Raw genomic sequence first — 15,903 nt, 5'->3', positions numbered from 1 at the left:
AATATTTCCTGTCATTCTCACCCTAGTCTGAAATTACTTGAATGGGCTGATCCAGTGTGTGTAGATAAGCCAGGTCACACTGAGGACCTGGAAGTTCAGCTCGCAGGCCTCTAGGTAGGGGGCCATTGGATGGGTGAAGGGGACCTGAATAGCCAAATCACATGAGTTCTGAGTTTAAAGGGGTGAGTATCCTGAGAATAATAACTGAAGAGCCACCAGCCACCTGCTCTACCCTATAGATTATACCCTGCAGTGGCACAACCCATGCCCTCCTTTAAAACCACTTCTGTGCAGGTTAAGTCACCTTTCCCATGCCTGCCTCAGCAGAGAAAAGTTGGCCTCCCAACTTGCTCCATTTCCAATCCCCCAAGGACCCTTTCTTCAGAAGTCTTCAGAGGAAGCTCATTCTAGTGTTTCTCTTCATCAAAATCCTCTTGAATTTCTTCTGCCGCCTTAATTTGCATTTCCTAGAAACTTGTGGCTGATAAATTCCAGTGGTTAGAGACCGCGTTACTGAGCCAAAGGACCCAGTTCTAACCTCTGGCAAAGGAAGCAGTTCAGCGTCACTCTGTTCCGTGGCCACAGACCGCCCAAACTCCAGCCAACAGGCCTGCAAAGGCAGGGCCCCGAGAGCCAAGAGGAACAGGAGGGGGCTGGATACAGCCTCAGTGATCAGCACCTGGGGTTGTCATCTTAGTGCCTTGCCCTGCCAGGACAAGAAATGTCACCCCTGTGCCAGGGACTGCAGCAGTTTATGGGTGGGAGCTGTGAGGTACAAATGGAGTGAACAGGAACTCACAGACTCCCACCAGACTCCCACTGAGACTCAAAGAGGGCTGGGTCAGTCCCTTCTCCAGAGCATGGCAGAGGGGAAAAGTGCCCTGCAGGGAGAGGCAGGAGATGGGGTCTCAACCAAAGCTTTGCCATAATGGCATAATTCTGGGCAAAGCACCTAACCCTTGTGCCTCCGTTTTCTTGTCTGCGTGACAAAATACTGCCTGTTTCAACCAAACTCTTCAGTTTTCAAGAGTACAAAACTCAGATATTAGGGAGTTTGGAAAGGTAAGGTAACCTTACAACTAAGATGAAAAATGACAGCTTAAAACATGGGACATGACTCAAAGGCTCAACAATAGGAAAATGGTAACAAACCATGGCACATCAACATATATAACAGCAAGTCACCTTTAAAAACTAAATGGATTACTGAAGAGTGTATAAATTGGCATGGCCATTTTAGAGATGATTTTGGAGGATACATTTTTGTGTCCATATTCTTTGACCCAGCATTTCTACTGCTAGAAACTTATCCTACAGATAAACTCTAGCATTTAAAGAAAATTGTATTTGAGGACATTCACTACAATATTGCACGAATTTTTTTTAAAAAAAGAATACAACATATGGCCGGGCACAGTGGCTCACATCTGTAATCCCAGGACTTTGGGAGGCCAAGGTGGGTGGATCACGAGGTCAGGAGATCGAGACCATCCTGGCTAACATGGTGAAACCCCATCTCTACTAAAAATACAAAAAATTAGCCGGGCGCCTGTAGTCCCAGCTACTTGGGAGGCTGAGGCAGGAGAATGGCGTGAACCCAGCCCAGGAGGCGGAGCTTGCAGTGAGCCGAGATGGTGCCACTGCACTCCAGCCTGGTCAACAGAGCAAGACTCCGTCTCAAAAAAAAAAGACAACTTAAATGTCTACCAATAGGTTAAACATTAGGATTCATCCAGCATTGAACTCTACCCAATCGTGAAAACTAGCAAGGTAGCTCTGTGTCTGTTTACAAAGATACCCAAGACCTAGAGTTTAATTGTAAGATCATGTTTCAGAATAGCAAAAAAAGACAAAGTATATGAATTGTCAACACATGGAAATGTGTTCATGCAGCAATTCTAAATATAAAAATAATGTAAAGCAGAAACAGAGGCAAACCACAGCTACTCCAAAATATTCAGATAATGCTGATAAGGATCAAAAAAGGAACTGGAAGAACATAGATAGTGTTCAGTGTTCATTTTATTTTTTTATATCATTAACTAAGTTCACATACCTATACAAAAAAATAAAAGACAAGATGTTATTGTTTTAAATGTTGGATTCTGAGCAGGTGTTTTCTCTCTAAGACGATGATTTGTAAGTTGCAGAGAAAACTCATACTGGCCACTTCATGAGGGTGCATCGGCCCACCTTGGGTGGGCTGCAGGCTGAGGCTGACTTGGTTTTGATTCTCAGAGGGTTGCTAATCTAGGACTCCCCAGGTTGGGAAGTAAGAGGCTCCCAAGACCTTCTGCAATTGTGGGGAAAATACAGTAAACCTGGCCCTAGACAGGGAGGCTGCAGACAGGAAGGCCAGACTGCTCAGTCCTGTCTGGGAGGCAGCAGCCTTGGGCTAGAGAACTTTCTATCATTCACTCAACTATCTAACAAAGTGCATTCAGCATCAGCACTGTGCTAAGTATTGGGGATACAGCAGAAAACAGATGTTACCTCTGCCTTTGTGAACCCCACAGTCCGGCAGGAGAGACACCTGAATCTGACCATCACACAGTGGGTGGGAAATGACTACGGCCTGAAGGTATTGGGAAGATGAGCTCGAAGTGCTTGGAGGTCTGCAGAGGGTGGTCCTTCCCAGAGAACTGGCGTAGGGTGGGGAGGAGGAACGTGAACCTCTTTGCTACCACTGGATACAGAACATTTGAAGTGCTTTTGACCAGAGGGGCAGCCACTGAAACGTCCCTGGAGCCTCTGAGGGTGGGATGGGAATGTGAGGCAGGAGTGGGGGCTGGTATGGTGGGGACACAGCTGTCACTGGTGAAGGCTGGAATAGACAACAGGGAGCCAAGCCCTCAATAAACAGATCTTAGTCTATGCCTGGACCTCTCCATCCAGACAAAAAGCAAAGAGGGTAGAAAAATTTGTGTTGCATTGAGAAAAAAGAAACAAAGATCAGAAAACTCAGAGACAATTCCCTTTGCGAAGTGTAAATGCACACATACACATCCTGCCCAAAATGTGTGGAAGTCCCAGCAGCTCGGCCTGTTGGACCACAGCTATCTTGAGATGATCACCTTGCCTCCACTTACAAGTCTCAACAGGCTGAGCTAATGTTTGGGTAGAGGTGGGCCTGGGAGGCCGAGGGAAAGAATGCTGTAATTTCAGGTGCGGTATGTGTGTTTACGATTCTGTCCTGTGTGACACAACAGTTAACTGCAGTGCAGTGGAGCAGGGGGAGATAAGGTTAGGTCCACCTGTCCATGTCCAAGCCCTGGCTCTGCCCTTACAGCCGTGTGCCCTCAGGCAAGTGACTTTCAGAGGCTTGGTTTCCTTGTTGGTAAAATGGGAATATACTTTGGGATAAAGGATGATGTCATCCATGTCATTTACTGCATTAAGTACAGGGACACAGAAAGTACACAATAAATGTTGGCTGCTATTGTACCCACTCTACAGTCTAAGGGGTACAAAGAGGACCGGAAGGGAAGTTCCGTTAAACAGTGGCTATTAACAAGTGGGCTTCACTTCTGAGAATACAGGCCCCAGGCCTCAGTGTGGCTGTGCATGGGTGGCACTCTGGAGGTGATTCACCTTGGGGAACCCATGACCATTTCTCAGCAGCTTCCCACCCCCTACGAGCTGCAGAGTCCATGGAGAGGGGAAGGCCTGACTTTATAAGAGCCGATCAAGGGCAGAACAAAAAGGTCATCCTACAGGAAGCCACATCACAGGTTAATTCAAAAAAGAGACCACATGTAGGAGGCGCTGCCAGAGTGGTTAGCACCAAGATCCACGGCTCAGACTTATCACAAACAGGTGGTTTCCAGTTCCCAACACAGGTGTTTTTTATCATTGAGCGTTCAAGGTGGAGCATATCGAAGTGGTGTGGGGAGTGTGCTTTTTAGAGGATTCCACTGATGAATCCTGCATGGAGTGAACCATCCCCCTCCAACTTTCCCGCTTTGTAATGTGGATTTCCCAACTGCGTTCCCACGATGGGCTGCTTTGATTCGCTGCTGACCAGCACTCGCGGCGGCAGGCAGGCGGACGCTCCCTACAAAGCCTTCAGGAGCATGGGAAGCTGCAAAGGCTGAAGAAAAACACCTCTGATGGGAGCCTAAGGCAGATGATTCCTCCAGAAGAGAAGACAGATGGGCATATAGCAACATGCCTCGGCTTTACGACTGCTTATTCAGAGAATAGAAACTAGTTCCACAGGGAACAGGGAAGGAGAAAGTCCTTGAAATGTAGCCTGGCAGATTCAGGTTGGACACACGGAAGCATTTCTGGACTGTGATAGCCGGGGCAGGTGGAGACTTCCCTTCCCTGGCAGGACCTGGCCTCTTCCCGCTGGGAGGCAGATGGATTAGATGCCCTCACACAGTCCCTGACCGTCCCCAAACAGCATTTCCAGTTCTCAAACATCTGACATAAAAATCAACTGTTATGACTTCACAAAAACGGTTTTCCTTTTTTAAAAGAATCTGAATTTGCTAGAAATAAAACCATATGTCCACAAGACGACTTTTTCAAGAATGTTCCTAGCCGCCTCATTCGTAATAGTTCAAATCTGTGAACAACCCAAATGGCCATCAGTAAGTGAAAGGATAAACAGATTGTGATGTATTCACAGAATGGAATACTACTCAGCAGTAAAAGGAACAAACTACAGACGCACTCAACAGCATGGATGAATCTCCAGAGAAGCCAGACATACAGTACGCATCATATGAATCCATTTATACAGAGCTCCAGCACAGGCAATATCAATCAGCACAATGGTTGCTTGTGTTGGGCAGCTAGGAATGGCCAAGACAGAAATTTCTGGATGATGGAAATGTTCTATATCTTGTTTTGGGTGATGAGGACACAGGGGTATACAATTATCAAAACTCACTGAATTATTTCACATATGTGCACTTTATACGTCTCAATTTAAAAAAGACAGAAAAATTATGGACTCAGGGTTCTGTAATTTACAAAGTCTTCCAACTATGTTTTCCCTTGGGTTGTATAATATTGGGCAGGTTAAACTCTCCAGGTCTCAGTTTCCCCCTCTATAACAATAGCACCAGCCTCACAGGGATGTCTTAAATATGAAATGGGTTATTCCATATGCTCATGGGAATGCTCAGTAAGCCCTAGCTATTGTTATAATAATTATTCCATCTCTACTTTCAACCAGCATGGAAGAGTGCTTTGAAAATACTTCATTTAAAACCTCACTCATGGGCTGCTGTGTCAAGTGACCAGAGATTTCTGGGGCTCTGGCCCAAGTCGGGTCAGTCCTGCACCATTGTTATGGGGTGAAGTCCCCTCAAAATTCATATATTAAATCCTAGCACCCAGTATATCTCGGAATGTGATTGCATTTGGAGATAGGATCTTCAAAGAGGTAACTAAGTTAAAATAAGATAATTAGGGTGGCCCTAATCCACTATGACTGATATCCTTATAAAGAGAGGAGATTAAGGCCAGGCATGGTGGCTCACGCCTGTAATCCCAGCACTTTGGGAGGCTGAGGTGGGTGGATCACCTGAGGTCAGGAGTTTGAGACCAGCCTGGCCAACATAGTGAAACCCTGTCTACTAAAAATACACAATTAGCTGGGCATGGTGGTGGGCGCCTGTAATCCCAGCTACTCCGGAAGCTGAGGCAGGAGAATCGCTTGAACCTGGGAGGTGGAGGTTGCAGTGGACTGAGATCATACCACTGCACTCCAGCCTGGGCAACAGAGCAAGACCCCATCTCAAAAAAAAAAAAAAAAAGAGAGAGAGAGGAGATTAGGGGTTAGGCACGGTGGCTCACACCTGTAATCCCAGCACTTTGAGGGGCCCAGGCAGGGCGGATAGCTTGAGCCCAGGAGCTCGAGACCAGCCTGGGCAACATGGCAAAATCCTATCTATACAAAAAAACAAATACAAAAAAAAAAAAAATAGCTGGGCATGGTGGCATGCACCTGTAGACCCAGCTACTTGGGAGCCCAGGAGGTTGAGGCTACAGTGAACCATGATTGCGCCACTGCACTCCAGACTGGGTGACAGAGTAAGCCCCTGCTTCAAAAAAGTTAAATAAGAAGAGGTGACTGGGACACAGACATAGAGGAAAACCCATGTGAGGACACAGGGAGAAGACAGCCATCAGCACGCCAGGGAGAGAGGCCTCACAAGGGACCAAACCTGCTGATCCCTTGATGTTAGACTTCTGGCCTCCAGAAGTGTGAGAAAATAAGTGTCGTTTATAGCACCCAGCCTGTGATCCTTAGCTATGGCAGCCTGCACTGACTCACAACCATCTCTGTTGGCGTGGAGGCCTCTGCACCGCCCGGGGCCCACACTCACTGCTGCTTTTGGTGTAAAGCCGGAGGAGCTCCGCCAGGCAGCTCTTCTTCACCAGGGCTGTGCTGCTCAGGTTCTCCTGGTCAAGAATCTTGAGGAAGTCATCCAACTCCGTCAGCAGCTGTTCCAGGGCTAGGGACAGGAAACAGAAGAAACTTATAGTGGCTGCCCTCTCTCCAAAGCCCAGCTTAGATACACCTCGAACCCTCTCGTCCCAAGAGGAAGGGTTTGGTGTGAGGTCTGGCAGCGTGTTGGGGGGACTAGAAAGAAGATGGGATTCTCAGCTCCAGGGCCACAGGGAGAGAGAAACAGGCCCTTGGCTTGGAATGAACAGCCTCCGCTGAAGCCCCAGCCCTACCAGGTGCTGGAAGAATGACAACGGCCTCATCCGCCAACTTTCTATCTCCTCCACTGCAAATATCTGCCCTCACAGGGCTCTTGTGAAAACCAAGAGAGCACTACATCCAAAGTGCTTTCAGGACCGTTGAGCTCTGCTCTTAGAGCTATGGCTAGAATGAGGGTTACTCTCATCTTGATCCTCTCTGGGTGGCTGTGGGCCCATTTACTTCTTAAGTCTTTTAGATCAAATGCTTTGTAAAGTTCCTTCCAGCTCTGAAGTTTTATGGTTCTAAGCCTCATCTTGGCTTGGCTGCACGGCTTTAAAGTACCAATCTGTTCACAGGTTGTCCATGATTAACAGCCACACCTGAGCCGGGCGTGGTAGCTCACACCTGTAATCCCAGCACTTTGGGAGGCCGAGGCAGGTGGATCACAAGGTCAGGAGATCGAGATCATCCTGGCCAACATGGTGAAACCCCGTCTCTACTAAAAATACAAAAATTAGCTGGGCGTGGTGGCCTGTGCCTGTTGTCCCAGCTGCTTGGGAGGCTGGGGCAGGAGAATCGCTTGAACCCGGGAGGTGGAGGTTGCAGTGAGCCAAGATCACACCACTGCACTCCAGCCTGGTGACAGAGCGAGACTCCATCTCAAAAAAAAAAAGAAGAAAAGAAAAAAAAAGGCCACACCTGGTTCCTCAGAGGCCCTACCTGGCCTCCAAAGCCCTGCAGACTGCAGCAGCCTCCCCCGTGGTCACTGTCATACTCCACGGCCCAGACACAGCACCCCTCTTTCCTTCTCTGGCCTTCACACATGGTCTTCTCCCCCTCTGCTAAATCACACTTGTCCCTGTGCTACCAGTGGTAGTTATCCGTACAGATCTGCAGCAACCTCAACTCTTGCCTCCTCAGAAGAAAGAATTTAAGGGGCATAAGGCAGAAGGGGAAACTGAGACAAGTCTCAGCGCAGAAGTGAAAGTTTATTAGAAAGCTTTAGAACAGTAAGGAAAGGAAAAGAAGCAAAGTCCAACTTGGAAGACGGCTACGTGGGCGACCTGAGAAACCAAGTCTGAGGCTTGACTGCTTGACTTGGGGTTTTCTACGCTGGCAAACTTCTGGGATCTTGCCTTACTTCTCCCACTCCTGAGATCTTATTGGGAAGCTGCTGATTGCTTTCAGGTGTTTTCTATGAGGAGACTGCCTTTCTCTGGCACGAGCTGTGACCAATCATTCCTTTAGAGAAACAGTTAACAACTGCCTGACCATCACCTGGTGGTCATCCAACACTCCTAGTGTGTGGGGCGGGGTGGGGAGACCTCTCCTGCCCTGCTCATACCTAACTAGCTATCCGCTGTAACACCTCAGGTCTTGGTCTAGATAACATTCCTCCTTACACACCTTCTCTGGGCCTCTTTAACAGATCCATGTTACCAGCACTGGCCTCTGTGGTGGGCTAAACATTGGGCCTCTAATGATATCCATGACCCAACCCCTCGAATCTGTGAATATGCTACTTGACATGGCAAAGGGACTTCACAGATGTGATTTAATTAGGAGATTATCCTGGTTTGTGCAGGTGAGCACGGTGTAATCACAGTGGCCCTTATAAGAGGGGAGGTAGGAGGGTAAGAGTCAGGGAGATAAGATGCTACTATGTTGGCTTTGGGGTGGAGGAAGGGACCATGAGCCGAGCAACACAGGTGGCTTCTGGAATCTGGAAAAGGTGAAGAAGTAGATTCTTTCCTAGAGCCTCCAGGAGGAATAGAGCCCTGTGGCCCCCTCTCAGATTCTGATCTCCAGAAAGGTAAATTAATGAGTTCGTGTTGCTTTATGTCACTAAGTTTGGTAATTTGTTACTGCAGCAATAAGAAACTGAGACATCCTCTCACAGCTCTGACTGTAGCATAGTGTAGCTGTCTGTGTCACCATTTAGCTGCAAGCTCCAAGGACAGGCTTTGTGCAGAGCTCACATTTCCAGGGCCCAGCACAATATCCAATAAATATTTGTTGACTAAATGAGTAAATGAAAGCAAAGCAAGTCTATCCACTTACTTTGTACATGAAAGAATTCCATGGCTGAATTATAAGAAAAATAAATTAGTGGCCTGGATTAAGAGTAAAGAGAAGTCCACTAAAAATCCAGGTATCTGGCAGGTCCTATCTAGCCAAAATACTGGAACAGATGGGATTTTAAAAAGCATCTCCTCTACTTATCTAGCTTACATAATGCAGTCACAACACTGAGAACCCAAACAATTCTTCCCCCAAATGGCCTCCATGAAAACAACTCCTAGAGTTTACTGCATGAATGAGCTGTTCTGAAACCTGGACCCCAGCAACTTGCCCACCATCCAGAACCCTTGGCACCTCCTGCTTTCCTCGTGATCACTCTGCTCCAGACCAGCATGAGCTCCCCACCTGCATGGGCAACCCTTCATTTGTGTCACCCTAGGGGCAAGTCAGTGGCTCAGGAGAAACAGGCACTTTGTGGGAAGCCTGCATTCATTTGCTCACCTCACCCCTGCTCCTTTGTCTCCCTGGCATTGCTGGTCAGCCCCACCATGACACTGAGCAGATTTACAAATAACCAGCAAGGAGGGAGGGAGAGAGGCTGGCACTGGGCACACCAGAGTGCAGGGCAGAGACTAAGCTCTTCCAGGTAGTTAAGTGTTTGCCCAAAGAGCATGGGCCACAGGAGCTTCTCAGCAGACAGAGAAGCATCGGCGGGATCAGTTACTATGGGCATCACTAGAGGTTGCCCCTGGCAAAAGTTGCCCTGTTGACCTTGACCTTAACCAGTAGGGCCTCCCACCATCTGACCCAGGGGAGCTTCTCTGCTGGAGCTGGAGGCCTCAGCCCCACGCCCTGCTGTGGCCAGACTTGCTCACCAAGGGCCAAGAGCCACACTGCCAGCATCACCGCACCCTCATCCAAGGCAATGGTGCTGCTGGGCCTGGATGACTGAGCCGAACCGGAGAAGAACGGGAGACAACACCAAGGCGGAGAAACTGAATTAAACAAGGAAATGAAAGCAGCGCGATGATGGCAAAATTCCAACTCTTGCCTGAGATAAAGTCAGGAGGGACCATAATCCAGCTTTATAAATGTGAGCCCTGATGGTCTGCAAACAAACATTTCCTACTATGAAGTCCACGAGCATTGATTCAGCATCTGCTAGGCTGGCCCACAGAAGCATTTAAAAGAAAGAATAAAGCATGTTCTCCCAACTTCAAGGGCTTAGCTTGCGTTGCGTTTTGTTTCTAACAGCTATTCGTGAGTTTCCTGTCGGCCACAGGAACTCAAAAGTAGTGAGCTTAAAGAAGCCAAACCAGGGAAAATAAATTGAGGACAACGACAGTGAGCCTTGAACTCAGCTTCAGGGGACAAGGGAAAGTGAAAGGGCCTTGCAAGGCAATCGGGGTCTCAAGCTGCATTTTTCCTGACTTCTGAACTTCTCAAGGCTGTCCCTCTGCTGCTACTTCAAAAAAAAAAAAAAAAAACCCCATAAAAACTGTAAGTATCTTTTCACTTCCGCATCCTTGGCTATTCCCAAAAGCTGCCCAATTCCTGGAAAATAGCCTTTGTTTCTATTTCACGTGAGCCAAAATGTACCAAGCCAAAGGGTGGAAAGTGCTGGGCCTGGCCCTGGGGAGACAAAGGTGACCCCAAGGGGTCCTCAGCCCTTCCAGGGGCCTAGTGAACCCAGGGTGAGAAGAGAACTAATCCAGGGATGTCTCCAAGGACCCGCAATGCAATAAGGAAAGTGAGGCAAACTCTGAGTTTATCAGGGAAAGGAATTGTAGCTCGTCATTGAGGAATGCATAGGAGCTCACTGGAAAGGGGCAGAGGCATTTTAAGAAAAAGGGATGGCTGGGCACAGTGGCTCACGTTTGTAATCCCAGCCCTTTGGGAGGCCAAGGTGGGCGGATCACCTGAGGTTAGGAGTTCGAGACCAGCCTGGCCAACCTGGCAAAACTCTGTCTCTACTAAAAATACAAAAACTAGCCAGGGGTGGTAACGTGCACCTGTAATCGCAGCTACCCGGGGGGCTGAGGCAGGAGAATCGCTTGAACCTGAGAGGCGGAGGTTGCAGTGAGCTGAGATCACACCACTGCCCTCCAGCCTGGGCAACACAGCAAGACTCCATCTCAAAAAAAAAAAAAAAGGAAAGAAAGAAAAAGGGATGAGATGCTCAGAAAACTTGAGCCCTGAAAGTAATGTGTGTTTGGGAAACCACCCAGTGGCTCTGTGTATCGGGGAAACATGGAGCATGGAGGTGGGTGTGGGTGGGCCTCAAAGGGGAGAAGGTGGGCTCTGAGGCCAGAACTGTGGTTTGGGGGTGATGCAGATGAAGAGGGTTTTATTGTTCTGCTCAGGAGTCAGTGCCTTATTCTGCAGGGCCATGCAAGGCTGTTCTTTAAGCAGACTAGAGAGAATAATCCTGAAGCTGTGGGTCCTCAAGAGGAGGGATGGAAGGGGACTGGCAGCGGAGGCAGGGAGGCCAGTTAGATAAACTCATTAGTGCATACGGAATGATGAGGGTGTGAGCTAATCACGGCAGCTGGGCACCATGCCATCAGCTGCGCCCCTACCACCTCAATTCTCACAACCACCCTGCAAGTGCACAGCTGTGGGAATGGGCTAAGGAGGCTGAATTACAAACCAATTTGGCCACCTCCCTGATGAGTAGCGGCATGGGGGATCAAATCCAAGCATATCCAAGTTCAAAGCACTTGTGTCTGCCATCCATCCGTCGGCTGTAGTCATTCCCAGGGAGCCAGGAAAGTGTATCTGAGTCATGGCCCCTGCCCATCAGTCCTTCATACTCCACAAGGCAAAGGGTGTAGGGATGAAGAGAAAGAGTGGACTGGAGACATGAGACCGGGAGAGCCCACAAGACCTGCTGATGTAGGCACTGGGTGGTGGAGACGTGGAAAGCCATCAGACACCGTGGTGAACCAGGCAGCCGTGGTGCCTGCCCGATGTAGGCACTGGATGATGGAGACGTGGAAAGCCATCAGACACCGTGGTGAACCAGGCAGCTGTGGTGCCTGCCCATCGGGGAGCGGGTGGGCCAGCCAGATGTGTCGGGGAGAGCAGCTCTTGGGTGCTGTCTGCTGAGGACAACGTGGATACCCTCCTTTTCTTCTAGGCTGTGGCAGGTGAAGGGGAAGCCCCAGGGTTGAAGGAGCACAGGCCCAAGGATGAGAGAGAGTCAAAAAGGAAGGATGTTCCTTCCCTTCCTCTCTGGATCCATATCATTGTTCCAGGTCCAGCCAGGCCCCTTCTCCATAAAGCCACTGTGACCAGCGGCACTCAGCTCTCTTGCTGGCGTCTGACTCCCTAGGTTGTGGACTATCAAAACCAGTTGCCCATAGTCATCTGGGTGTGTGTCTATCTCCAGGGCAGAAGCTCTTTCCGGTCAAGGGTCAAGATTTATAGATTTGGGTGTCTGACAAGGTGCTAAGCACACCGGAGGCCATCGGCGATTCTCCTCCAGACACACCCTTTCGGGATCCAGCCACAGGCTTGGGGAAATAACAATCAACAAAGGCAAGGCCCCAGTGTGCCAACCTCAGTGACATTTATCAACCCCCAGGGCTGGGAGGGGTGGGCATCCCTTAGAGGAATGTGGCTATTGCCCTGAGGCCCTGGAACTCGCTCACCACATTTCCTTTCTCCCCCACCATCCCCCACACTTTCATTTTGGTCTCTTCCTCGTCCTCCCGTGGAGGGAGGGAGAAATAAATGTGTTGTTCATTCTGGAAACTGTAGGCCCTTGTGCAGGCTTTCCATCCCGGCTCTGTTAAAGTTCAGGGTTGTCTGCTTAGGGTCAATAAGATTCTTGTTCAAGACTTCCAAGGCCCACGCAGGGCTGGGCGGTTCAACTGCTCGATTCATTGCCCTCGGCTGTGGTGAAGCTCTTCCTCCAGATGACCTCCTCCCCCAGCTTTTCTCATCTTGAGGCTGTCTTGCTTTTTGGTCCCTAAGTTCCCAACCATAAGCGTCTTCCCAACATGCCGAAAAAGCCACTCTTCACGGTTTCCCTGCTGTTTTATGCACACATTTTTATTTATTCAGCTGCATTTGCTGAAGACCTGAGATGGAGCATGATTTTCCTTCCCAACGTCAAACTGAGCAGACCTGCGCTTTATATAGCAAGACTGCACCCCTCTGCCCCAACAGTTCCCAAGATCAAGCCACTGGGTATATTATCCTCATGAGCCCAACTGCTGGGGAGCAGTCAGAGTTAGGAGCCTCGTGAAGCTTTCTGCGAGAAGCAACAGCATCCTGTAGATGCCAGGGAGGGTGGAAAATGTCGAAGGTCTTCCTCCTGATCAGAGACAGCTCTCAAGTTCTCAAGATGAGCTTCTGGAAAAATACAGTCCTCATACCACTTAAGAAGGGTGACCTCAGAGCAAATGCCCCTTGTCTTCAAAAATGTAAAACACTGAGTCAGCCTTTACCACGTACCTACTATATGTCTGGCCTGTTCATAGAAAGTGGGATTTTTTTCTTATTTTTATTTTACTTTACTTTTTTTTTTTTTTTTGAGACAAGGTGTCGCTCTGTCACCCAGGCTGGAGTGCAGTGGTGCAATCATGACCCACTGCACCCTCGACCTCCTGGACTCAAGTGATTCTCCTTGAGTAGCTGGGACTACAGGCATGTACCACTTGAGACTATATAGTCTCAAGTAGCTGGGACTACAGGCATGTACCACCACGCCCTGCTAATTTTTAAATTTTTTGTAGAGACAGAGTCTTGCTATGCAGCCCAGGCTGGTCTTGAGCTCCTGGCCTCAGGGGATCCTCCTGCCTTGGCCTCCCAAACAGCTGGGATGGCAGGCGTGAGCCACCACACCCAGCCTTCTTTGTTTTTGTGATGGTAAAATACAGATAATATAAAATTTACTACTTTAACCATCTTAAAGTTTACAGTTCAGTGGTGTTAAGATTCCCAATGTGTGCAACCATTACCACTATCTAGTTCCAGACCTTTTTTTGGAACTACAGTTCCAAAGGAGAACTCATTAGGCAGTGACTTCCCTATTTCCCCCTAGGCTCAGATGCTGGCAACCACAAATCTGCTTTCAGTCCAGTGGATTTGCCTATTCTGGGTATTTCATATACATTTTGCATTTGGCTTCTTTCACTTAGCATTATGTTTTCAAGGTTCATCCATGTTGTAGTAGGTATGGCTACTTCCTTCTTAAGACTGAATACAATTCTATTATATGGATATACTACATTCTACTTACCCATTCATTGTTGATAAGGCAATGGCTTTTTTAAACAAAAAACTTTTTTATTGGGATATAATTTAAATACAGTAAATGCTCCTGTTTTTACTGTGCAATTCTATTTGTTTTGACAAACACCCTCAGCTGTGTTAGGCACAGAACCTTCGCACTACCCGAGAAAGTTTCTTTGTGCCTTTTATAGGCAGCCCCCTCCCTACTCCCACAGCATGGCAGCAGGAATAGCTTTTGGACTCTGACTTCTTTTACTTAACATAAGGCATATGAGATTCATCCAGGTTGTAATGCATGAGAAGTTTGCTCCTTTTTCTTGCTACATAGCATTCCATCATGTAGACGTAGGAAGAATCTTTATAGCCCCTCTGCTGGGCACTTCTGCACAGAACAGTAGTTCCTGCTTTCCCACACCGGATTGCCATGCTCTCAAAGGCACCTCACTGCTGACTTTACAGGGCGTGCTCTACTTTAAGTTCACGTAATGTGTGGCCACTCAGAGACATGCATACAAGAGGTAAAGCAGTGATTCTCAGCCCGGGCTGCACACTGGAATCACTGGGGAAACTTACAAGAATCCTGATGCCTGGGTGCACCCCCAGAGATTCTGCTGTCATTCCTCTGGGTGTGACCTGGGGCAGCACTTTTCAATCTTCCCAGGTGAGTCTAATGCACAGCCAAGTTCAAGAACTACCTAGCTAAAGTTGTGATGATTTGCTTTATGAAGTCTTTTTACCTAATAAAATTATGTGCAAAGTTCCTTAAAATGTAAACTTTCAAAGTGCTCCTATATGATCCTTCTGACCTACATGTAGAACTTTCTAGGCTCACGCCTGTTACAGAAAGTCAGATATACTTCAGGCCGGGCGCGGTGGCTCACGCTTGTAATCCCAGCACTTTGGGAGGCAAAATATGTTTTCTCCTAAAGTCCTTTTCCTTCTGGACAGTAAGAGTGCAGAAGGCCAGGCTGGGGCTGGGTGCGGTGGCTCACACCTGTAACCCCAGCACTTTGGGAGGCCGAGGTAGATGGATCACTTGAGGTCAAGGGTTTGAGACCAGCCTGGCCAACATGGCAAAACCCTGCCTCTACTAAAAATACAAAATTAAGCTGGGCGTGATGACACACACCTGTAATCCCAGCCACTCAGGAGGCTGAACCATAAGAATCACTTGAACCCAGGAGGCGGAGTTTGCAGTGAGCCGAGATCGCACCATTACTCCCCACTCCAGCATGGGCAACAAGAGTGAAACTCGGTCTCAAAAAAAAAAAAAAAAAAAAAAAAAGAAAAGAGAAAAAAGAAAAAAGAAGGCTGAGCCAGGTGTGGTGGCATGTACCTGTAGTCCCAGCTACCCTGGAGGTGGGAGGATTGCTTGAGCCCAGGAGTTCAAATCCAGCCTGGGCAACATAATGAGAGCTTGTCTCTTGAAAAAAAAAAAAAAAAAAAAGAACACAGTGTAGAAAGCAAGGGTCAAGATGTCTCAAGATATCTATATGTTTACATATCACTGTACTCAGTTTTTTGTCCTGCTTAAGCTCTTATCCCTGAAAATCAGCACCCAAAGCAGACTGTAGTCATTTCTGCCTGCTTGAAACCCAGTAAACTGAGCCAGAAATGTAAATAACTTTCTCCAGTGTAAATACTCAAGAAGTTTTTCTTTATCTCCATCTCCAAGAAATGGCGAGGGGGGCGGGGGGGTTTGCTTCACTTGCTAGCACTGTGAATGCTCTGCTCCCGCCAAGCCTGGCCTGCAAGGGTCATCTTGCCATCATTTTTGCAAGATCTGCTTTTTCTCACCTATCTTTGAGTCTCATCACTTCAAACACTTTCCCCAGAACAGCCCACCCTCCGCATTCCCAGATTAGCCGTTGAAACTGAGATGGGACAGATGCTGGACCATGGCTTGCACTACTGGAAAAACAACTCGAGTTGCTCACTGCCGACCTTTCCAATGGAACAAAACTCCCCAAGAGCAG

General features: G+C 48.2%; 1 protein-coding gene across 10 annotated transcripts in view; it reads right to left on the bottom strand.

Moving 5' to 3' along the window:
- AFAP1L2 (actin filament associated protein 1 like 2) overlaps window positions 1–15,903 on the bottom strand; it is a 108,756-nt gene that overhangs the window by 38,317 nt on the left and 54,536 nt on the right. For all 10 annotated transcript variants that reach the window (XM_032177243.2, XM_032177198.2, XM_032177203.2 and 7 more), the window contains one exon: window positions 6,342–6,470. In XM_032177243.2, the coding sequence (XP_032033134.1) occupies window positions 6,342–6,470 (129 nt within the window). The remainder of the gene's footprint in view (window positions 1–6,341; window positions 6,471–15,903) is intronic.

This window comes from Hylobates moloch, unplaced genomic scaffold (assembly GCF_009828535.3).
Source record: "Hylobates moloch isolate HMO894 unplaced genomic scaffold, HMol_V3 SCAFFOLD_3, whole genome shotgun sequence".
Lineage (NCBI taxonomy): Eukaryota > Metazoa > Chordata > Mammalia > Primates > Hylobatidae > Hylobates > Hylobates moloch.
This window is presented reverse-complemented; position numbering and strand designations above follow the sequence as displayed.